Source organism: Macrobrachium rosenbergii, chromosome 12 (assembly GCF_040412425.1).
Source record: "Macrobrachium rosenbergii isolate ZJJX-2024 chromosome 12, ASM4041242v1, whole genome shotgun sequence".
Taxonomy (NCBI): Eukaryota; Metazoa; Arthropoda; class Malacostraca; order Decapoda; family Palaemonidae; genus Macrobrachium; species Macrobrachium rosenbergii.
The window spans coordinates 66,657,784-66,667,819 of record NC_089752.1 but is presented as its reverse complement, the minus strand read 5'-3'; the positions used below and the strand labels follow the sequence as shown (position 1 = coordinate 66,667,819).

At 40.0% G+C, this 10,036-nt stretch overlaps 1 protein-coding gene across 2 annotated transcripts in view; it reads right to left on the bottom strand.

Annotated features, from left to right (window-relative positions):
- The window catches only part of Psn (presenilin), a 262,797-nt gene that overhangs the window by 26 nt on the left and 252,735 nt on the right, over positions 1 to 10,036 (bottom strand). For both annotated transcript variants that reach the window (XM_067112302.1, XM_067112301.1), the window contains exons 10-11: positions 3,317 to 3,429; positions 1 to 2,431 (exon numbers count right to left, since the gene is read on the bottom strand). The exon at positions 1 to 2,431 is cut by the window's left edge and continues 26 nt beyond it. In XM_067112302.1, the coding sequence (XP_066968403.1) occupies positions 2,276 to 2,431; positions 3,317 to 3,429 (269 nt within the window). In that variant the 3' untranslated portion in view covers positions 1 to 2,275. The remainder of the gene's footprint in view (positions 2,432 to 3,316; positions 3,430 to 10,036) is intronic.

Below are 10,036 nucleotides of genomic sequence, written 5' to 3'. Positions count from 1 at the left end.
TAGCCAAGGAAGTTGAAACACTGGAAGGTTAGTTTTACATCTACAGGACACCTTGAAATCTATATATTTCATGTCCCTATTTGCTTATGATAGTCTCCATCAGTCTTGCATTTATTGTTCTCTTACCATCCTCTTAATGCAAAAGACAATAAAGCTGTTATGAATAAGAATGTGGCAGAAAAGGTAAAGCTTATCAATAAGTATGTGGCAGAAACGGTAAAGCTTATAAGAACCCTTAAACCACAACCTGGTCCCAGGTCAGTGTGCATTTACAGTATCTTTGTCAACTTGCCACTTTCTACTTTTTGTAATATTTTGTTATAAATTATTCATTTGCAACTGTACTGCTCTTTTTCTCTCTTGTCCTTACAAATGATCTATTATTTTTGCTTTGCTCTGCTTTGCTTTGTTTTTCAGTCACTGCTTACCGTGTTTGCTTATACATTCTGTATCATATACCTATTACTGTATGTCTAATCCACACGTGAGGAACGTTGTAACAATTGAATTAGACCACTGAGTAATACTTCTAGCTGAAAGGATCTGTTCACAAAAAAAATGGTAAAAACTTATACTAGATAAAGAGCTGTGCAGCTTGTGGGAGGAGACCAAGGAGTACAGATGAGAAGTAAAAATGAAAGTAAGCACTGCAGCAAAAGGGCCACAGGGATCCTGCTAAGAACAATGGTATAGTAAACCACATGAGGGTTCAAAGGTTATCCGCAGCACTAACTGAAATCCTTTGAATACTGTTTTGTATTAACCTGACTGCAATGAAAAGCTTAAAATATTCCAAAAGTTACTACATTCCTTTAAAACACTTCTATGCTACAAGAGTAAAAAAGACATTAAAAAATCTTTCCCTTTGACCAGACTAACCATTAGCGTGAATTTGCCCAAGACCACTGAGTAAACAGAGGCGTGAGCTCTTCGTTTCACGCAGCAATTCATCTTGACAGACCTACAAATCTAAGACAATAATTTAATAAACATTAAATCCCTAAGTAAGTCTTGGGGAGAAATAGAAAATGACTGTCAATGAATGACAGGGCCTCAGAAATCTTACCAACACCCATTACGATATCACTTTTGATATAATTTTTCATTTACAACCTGAAGCTTAAAGAATGAGGACAACTTAAATATAAATGAAACTATTAGACACCACCACTCAAGTATCACAAATAATGAGATAAGTTTCTTTTGAGAATCTACTAACTGTCTGCCATATTCAATCTGCAGCTTGGCAGTAGGGTAAATAAATAGGATTTGGTCGAGACCATAATTTCTGATATTCCTATTCTTCTAACATATTAAATGACTTCTTTTAAAGAGGACAGAACCTGACGTGATCTACATCCATTTGGTTTTGCATTTAACTGTGTCTCAAACTTACCATGAAATCATATCTCATGTTGCCACCAATATAAAAAATTCATGTAATTATGGCACTTTTCCAAATATTCACCCTGGCATTCTCCCACTAATTTACTTCAATCATTTTAAGCTTGTGGTAGAGTGCATTATTGCTTTTGATGGAAAATATAAATCCATAATAATCAAATATATCAATAAAAACACCTAATGAAAAGGAAGAATTGATAAATGGAAGTTTGTCCCAACTCTGCAACCACCACAAAGACTACAAGTAATTTTTAGAATAATAATTTATAAATGCTAGGTAAATGTAAACTAAATTCCAATTTGTGGAGGATACTACAATGCATGAAAAAATATAACATTTACTCTTCCATGACAAGGAAAATCAGCTCCCCATTTTCAAAAACTTCAGACAGCATCATCAGCCAATCTATACGCAAGAATCTTGCTTCAAAGTTATTTCTCTCTGTTTCTGGTGTCAGACCTCCCACACTGCAAAGATGAATCAACTACCACTTCAATTCTAGTGTATTTATTAACACTAGAAATGCAGAACACAAATATGGGTAATGATTAAATTTATCTGAATGCCCTAGGGCTATAAAACTATATGAATGAAGTTCACTCTCATGGCAAATGTAATAAATTTCCTCTACAAAGCCACACAACCAGTCATCAGGAAATGTGGTATTAGACAACCCCAATGTAAACTATATAAAATGTGAGAATGAGAATAAGTTAATGATTACCCAACAAGTATACTGTAACTGCAAGGAATTAAAAACCATCACTATGCACAATAAACACTGCATCAACTCTATAAAGATTTCTCCACATATAAAGCTTCTTAACTCAATATTGCTCCTAGGGCACTAAAATGAGGTCTTAGTTGATACTATATATAAACCTGTTCACTGGCCAACCTTTCTGTGAATGGTACCACCAGTAGAGATGTTGAGAAGTAGAATATCAGGCCGAAAGTTATAGATATGGGTAAAGCTGGCAGTGCTTTCTTGAAGATAGCCAACATGATGAGCGTCAGACATAACCCCTGTAATGCAATGTACAAAAGCAAAAATACAGTTTGAGTTATGATTAGCATATTTATTACAAAAATTATTTTATCATGACTACTGCATCACATTTCTAGGATCACAGGTTTGTCAGAAGGATGTACTTAAATGAAAAAGCAAACTTGAGGGTGAAAGGGCTAAAGAAGTACAAAGCTTAGTGGGAGGATATCCAAAAGATACTACTGTTGGACATAGCAGTATTGCAAAGAACCTTTATATTGGGTCATAATGCACTAAACAAAGCAAAATGATACAGAAGAAACAGATAGAAAAAAACACAGGTCTGATGAATACAGTAAGTTTCAGAAGCAGTTTCAAGACAATGTTTTCTCTTCAGTGTAGAAAAATCTACAATAAGAGGATACTTGATGTCTTAAAGCTGTTTAAATATACTGTACATTTTTTTTAACTTGTCAGTTCAGTCTAACACCATAACAATTGGAAAATGCATAGATGACAACATCCAATAAAAAAAATACTGTAGAGAGAGAGACTCCTCAAAGAAATGACTTAATAAATTAATCAATTTTTTATGAAAAATTAGCAAATACTACACTTGTATATTTGCTGATTGATTCAATTTAATGCTCAATGCTGTTTCTACGACCACATATTTACAATAACAGTAGAGAAGTTGCATATACAGCATATACCAAAATAACATCTAGTACAAAGTTTAAATACAATGTGATAAAAAACACTTCATCAATATTTGAGACAGATTATTTGACAATTTACGGTACTGTCTCATGAATATGACTGAAACCCCCAGAATGAGACTGCAGCCTTTCATTTTCACTGTCTCAAATTAGATACAAATTTAATATAATGTAACACTGAAAAGAAAAACTATGTGCACTTACAATAAGTATGGCAATGAAGCAGGCAATGGTGGTATTCCAGTCCCCATAAGATGAAGCTTTTCCAACCAAGACACTATAGAATATAAAATCCCCAAGACCAAGCTTTACACCTCCTGCAGAAAGTAAGAAGAGCATATAACAACTAACATAAACAAAACTTTACACCTTCTGCAAAAAGTAAGAAGAGTAAATTACAACTGACATAAACAATCTCTGACTATTACATGCAAACCTAGCATCAAAACGAGTAAAATGACATTTTTATAAAATAAAGTTTTATATATACTTAAACAAGTACAGTAATCACATAGCTATAGTTTCAACTCGCATGGCAGTTAAAATTTTTAAATTCGCAGTAGCGATTCTTTTGTTTTGCGTAGGTAACTGGCCCCACCCACTTTTGGGGAAGAGAGGAACAACTCAGCAGACAGCTTCAATTTGTTTGTGCCCTTAAGTTCATGTGGGGGGGGGGGGTAGGGAGGGCTCCCATTCTGTAATTACTTGGTAAATATATAGTAAACTATCATGAAAAGGCCATTTTTATATAAGTAACTTAGCAAGTAATTACATAGCTGATTCCAACATTAACAGGAGGTGGATACAGTACTTGGACCTATTCTACCCCAAAATATTAATATATGTAATGAATCTGAGAATAGAAGAAATTGCTAGCATCGATACAATGCTTGTCATTTCCTTACCTAGTAAGAGAGCTACCGCAGGAAGATACTGCCTCTGGTTGTTGCTCATCTTAACCTGTAGCAACGTGGTGGTATAGCCAGGAGCATCTGCTATTTAGGTGGGAGTTTTGCAGCGAAGGACATTTCTGAAGGCTAGCAAAGCATGAATAGTTGCCCCTGCCGTGGGCGCAGTACCATCACAAAAAAACAACACTGTTACCTACACCACATAATTAAATAACCACCACCCATCCACTAAAAACTGGTGGGTATCCAGGTACATGGTACCCCCAGGCTCCCCTAAGACTCGACACCCTAAGTCAAGGCGTAGAGAATAAAGGATGGAAGGGATGCTTCCTACACTTCTTCCCCCAACACCATGCCAGCCACCAATAAAGGACCCAAGGTACTGTAATTGTTAAAAACTGTTTCCACTTCCCGTAAGTAATAAGATGCAAAAAATCGACTTGCATTTCCATTATGTTAATTGGAGAATGGAAGAGAGAGAGAGAGAGGTTGTACTTAAAAGCTAACAATGTAGCTACAGCCCTGATTTCATGAGCTCTAACTTTACAAACAGGTAGAAACTCTTCTCCAATCTGAGAATGTGCTTCATTAAAGAAGTCCCTTACGAAAAAAGATACGGCATTCTTCGTAAGAGGTCGAGAGGGGTCTTTGACCGAACACCATAGGCTATTGGAAGGTCCTCGTATCTTCTCAGTACTTTGCAGATAACATTTTAAAGCCCACATTGGACAAAGCGCTCTCGCCTCATCTTCTGAACCCAAAACCTCTGTTAAACTCTCAATGCTAAAGGAACGAGGCCAGGGTTTGGACGGAGTTTCGTTCTTCACTAGGAACCCAAGAGTATAGGAGCAGACTGCATCTCCTGGAGAGAAACCGATCCTTTTATCAATCGCATGAATTTCGCTGACTCTCTTAGCAATCACTATGGCTACCAGGGAAAGGGTCTTCTTAGTAGGATTCCTAAGGGATGCAGAACCAAGGGGTTCGTAAAGAGGACTGGAGAGCCATTTAACCCTTAATGGATGGATCCCCTCAATAGAGGATCTACAACAGGTTTTGGGTGGTAGACGGATCCCCTCTGAGGAGTATTAATATTATGCACCATACGATTTTGCTGTATCAAGCGGGAAAGAGTTTCCAATACTTCATTGGCCCATAAATGGATTGTGGCAACTATAGAATTCATCCCAGGTCAGTTGTGGGCATCTCATGGAATTTAGTATTGTTCCTGCCTTGAAGGGGGAATGTCTTGCTCCTTTCTCTCCCACGACGTCTTTTTATTTATTTGCTCATAAATATACCTAAGGATTGCTGTTGGTTTTAGTTATCTTTTATGATATGACGTCAGTTATAATTGTGATTTTACAAAGAAATATTACAAAAACCATGTATAAATCCTAAAAAAATTACTGCATTTCCCAATCTCAGTAAATTTACGAAAATATTTTACAACATACATGCTGAGAATTTGTTACTGATTTTATTTTTTATCTGTAATGCTATGGTGTGAGCTGTAATTATAATTTTACAAAATAAAATAAAATATATTATTAGAAAAAACATGTACTGTATAATTTGGTAAAATTTATGAGTGTTTTGTGAAAGCAGCCCCACACACGGTTGTAAATAGTCACTTTCAACTTCCCGTGGAAGGTAGGGAAAATTTTTTAGAATTTTTGTTCTTACACCATGTGCATTTGCATATCTTCCACTTTCCACTGATGTGTTTTTTCTTAAATTGGCCAACCTTAAAGTTTGCCCAGTCTGGGGGGGGTTGCATGATAAATAATTAGCCCGTCCCTTAAGAGTTAAGGACCACATCTATATTCCATGATACCAGCTCTGCTCTCTTCTGCTTGCAGGTGTCAAACAATCTAATGAGATCGGATAGGGCCTGGTTTGAGGATAAGTCCAGACCCCTATGCCTGAAAACAGCTCAGCATGGCCCTGTAACCTTAATAGTGGAAGAGGGCAAGTTCCTAGAGGTCCTCAAAATAAGCAGAAAATCTGCTAGTTCTGTTGCAGTTGTCTGAGAAGACGAGATGTCATTTCTTCTACTCCATATGCAGAAGATGCACCATTTGTTTTGGTAGACGTTGCTGGATGACTGATGCCTACATTTTGCAATAGTGTCTGCAGTTGCTTTTTTAAATCCTTTTTCTCTGAGTAGCTTCCTGACAGTCTGTAACCTGTCAGAGCTATGGTGGACAACCCTTGATGGTCCTTGATGGAACCGCATGAAATGGGGTTGTCTGAGCAGACTTGGGAAGTCTACCATAAGCCGGAGAAGGTCCGGGAACCACTCCCTCAGAGGCTATTAACGTCACAGACATTTTGGTGGGACTGGAACTTGTTGAGAACCTCCCTTATCATGCTGACTGGAGGGAGGGCATACAAGTCCTTGTTCAACCAGCCTTGTAGCATGGTATCCGTCGCCCATGCTAAAGGATCTGGGACTGGAGAACAAAACAGAGGAAGCCAATGGTTTCTGGAAGTCGGTCTTCCCCACATCTTCCACAGGTCTAAGCAGACAAGTGGGTCTAGAGTCCATTCTGCAGGAATGACATGATTGTGGCAGCTTAGCTGGTCTGCCAAGACATTCATTTTGCCTTGGATGATTCTCATGATGATTCTTGTCTGATTCTGGTTTGTCCAGAGAAGATAATCCCTCGCTGCTTCACAGAGGGAGAAAGAATGGGTTCCCCCTTGCTTGCTGATATAAGACAGGGCTGTGGTGTTGTCTGAGTGGACCGCCACCGTCTTGTCGAAAACTTCCCTTGTGAAGGCTTGCAAACCGAAGTCAATCGCTTTCAACACTTTCATGCAGATGTGCCACTCTTCATGTTTCTCAGATCATGTCCCGGAGACTTCTCTGTCTCCCAGGAAAGCTCCCCAATCTAGGTCTGACGCCTCTAAGAAGAAGCCTAAGTCGGGGTTCTGCTGGAGGAGAAACTTCCCTTCCAACAATCTGTCTTCGGACCTCCACCATAGCAGGTCCCTCTTGATCTCCTGGGTCATGGGAAAAACAAAAAAGTCTGGGTGCTTTTTCCTGTCCCAGCTGGCTCTGAGGAAGAACTGCAACACTCTCATGTGAAGCCTTCCCAGGGAAACAAACTGCTCTATGGAGGCCAGAGTCCCAAGGAGACTCATCCATTTGCTGGCTGAGCAGGTCTGGAGAGAGAGAACTTCATCTATAGTTCACAGACAGGACGGAGCTTCTTCTGTTGCATAAGACAAATATCTTCCATGCAAGAGCCGAGATATAACTTGAAGGCGGCCTTCCGTTAATCTCTTGTCTGAGAGCCAATTCTCAACCTCGCTTAACGTCTTCCTTGCCGAGGAAGAGAGCAACCTGGAAGATTCTGCAGGTTGATTACTCATAAAGAAGCAGATGCAGGAGAGGTCAGGGCCGTCGGAGAGAAAAAGTCAGGGAAGCTAAAGAGCAAAAAATGAATACAGCACACGCAACTGGCGCTGGATAGGAGCTAGCAATGGATCAACCACTGCAGGTGAGGGAGCCTGATCCGTATTCTTGAGAGCTGGTGCCACAAAAACAGGAGCTGGCGCTAAGCACTTGGAAGAGGAGATTGGGCGATTGGGCACTACTGGGCACTTGGGAGTCACTGATCATTCAGGCACTACTGGGCGCTACTGAACACTCGGGCACTACCGAACGCTCGGGTGCTTGGTTGCTGCCGCCCTAAAAAATGCTACCGGGCGCTTGAGAGTGGAAGAGGAACACTTGGGAGCCGACACTTGATGTTCCACATCTGTACGAACTTGAGAAAAACATTCTGGGCTGTCCCAGAAACTACAGGAGGGCTCAGACTCCCTAACTCTCTTGCCAGGTACCTGAGGGGAGTGGGCTGCATCCACTGCATGCCTTTTCAACGGCTGCGATTCTTCCTGGAAACACCGCTGACGCCTCTGTTCAGGACTAGAAATCTCTGAACTAGAAGAATGTCAGTGCATATCCAAAATGGCTGTCTGTCCAGCTGAGGGGGCGACTACCAGTGGGCAGACCCCACTGACCTCCCTTGAGCTTCCGGTATGACTCCTCCCATGTTTAAGAGGTATGTCAGGGACCTTTGCCTAGAACAACTGGCGGGACAGGCAGCCACCTTCTCTACCAACACCTCACTGACACTTTTTCACTAACTTTGTCCACTTTGTCCATGAGTTCATGAACTGAAGCTCCTTACTGAGCCATAGTGGTCAAAATTAAACCAAACTGTTGTTCAAATCTTGATTTGTGGCTAGCAATGGCATTTGGGTCGAAAACGTGGGAGCCAGGTAAAGGATCAGGTGGTACAGCTGGAGAACTGGGAATAGAGGATACTGAAGGTACAGAGACAACAGGAACATCAATATTACTAGGAGACCTAGCAGAGTCCTGGCTAGCTACAGTCTTACTCTCACTCCTAGCAGTCACCTTTCCCTTTCTATCCCATCCCAATTTAGCAAGATGAGAATTTAAAACCCTCCATTTTTTTTTATCCATTTTCACACTCAACACATGATAACTCAGCAAAACATACTTGTCCCATGCAGTCTGTGCAAATAGTACGTGAGTCATACTTCTCTTTAGTTAATCTTGTGTTGCAGCCTTTGCTGCAATAACAAATACTAGTCGCACTTGAGTCAGACATAGTAAGAAACAAGCCGACTAACTAAAAGTCTTAATCTTGAAAAACCAGTCTCAGTTGTCAAAGAAACTGTCACAATCATGAAAAATTGGCCTCCAAAGAAAACCTATCACTATCTAAATTGCTGGGGGCTACCAAAAAGTAATTATATTCACCAATTGGCAAAAAACCATCAACTGGAAAAGTAAATGAATTCAAAATCAGCTGACTGCTCACAACCTTTGTTGAAAGCCAGCAGAAACAAATTGAAGCTCTCTGCTGAGTTGTCCCTCGCTTCCCCGAAAGCGAGCGGGGCCAGTTATCTACACAAAACAAAAGAATCGCTAACGCAAATTTCAAAATTTTAGCTGCCATGCGAGTTGAATCTATAGCTTTGTAATTACTTGGTTAGTTCCTTATATAAAAACTTCAGTTACTATGAATGATGCTAACTTCATTTGCTGACAAATGCAACACAGTACAATTCTATAAAATACTTAACAGCCTAAAAAGGGGTGGCAAATATTTGTCCAAAAGAATATTACCCTTTGAAACAAGAAACAAACTTTATTCCTTGAAAAGAGATACAAACTACTGTCTCACAGAGCACATTTTGCGCTTATACGCTGCTCCGCCAAATCACAAAGAACAAAGTAATCATTACAGCAATCTCTCAATTATCTGGATCTTCATTATCTAACACTCAACATTAACTGACAGCACCAGACCAGGGGCCAAAGAAATATATATAAATTTTAAAAAACTTTGAAAAAATCATTCTCTGATGGTTGGCAATGCTGGGCAGCCTAAGCAAATGTTAGTAACACCGCTTACACTCATCAAGAGACTGAGAAAGAGTTGGGGGGTGCGGGCAGCCCGGAGGTCCATTGGCTGGGCGCCATGGGCGAGGGGCAGTAAGGCTGTGTAAAGGAACTCACTCAAAGGGTTGTTTTGGAAGGTGGGTGGAGCAGGGAAGCAGTTTCCCTGGCTAGGAGGGGATGGAAATGCCTTCAGAACTAACTTCTCTTTTTTACCTATCACAATAAATGAGCAATGTTGCTATGAGCAAGTTCTGCAAAAGAAAGCACTTCAAAATAAATGACATACTGACTTCAAAAGTGCTTCTGCCTCACTATTAGGCCATAGCACCTTAACAGTTTTGAGAACTCTTTGCGTTCTGGGTCAAGCAACTCGGAAAACTTAGGTTTTGAAGATCTGGCATCATGCCTGTGTCATAACACACAGATCTATGCAGCTTCATAAACCTAGAAGCCAAGGCAATTGCATTCTGGGTACCTGCTTTAAGGGATATTTTTTTTTAGATTTCCTCAAAAGGTACCTTAACAGACTCGGATCATTTCTATTATAACTCGCCTGAACAGGAGCTG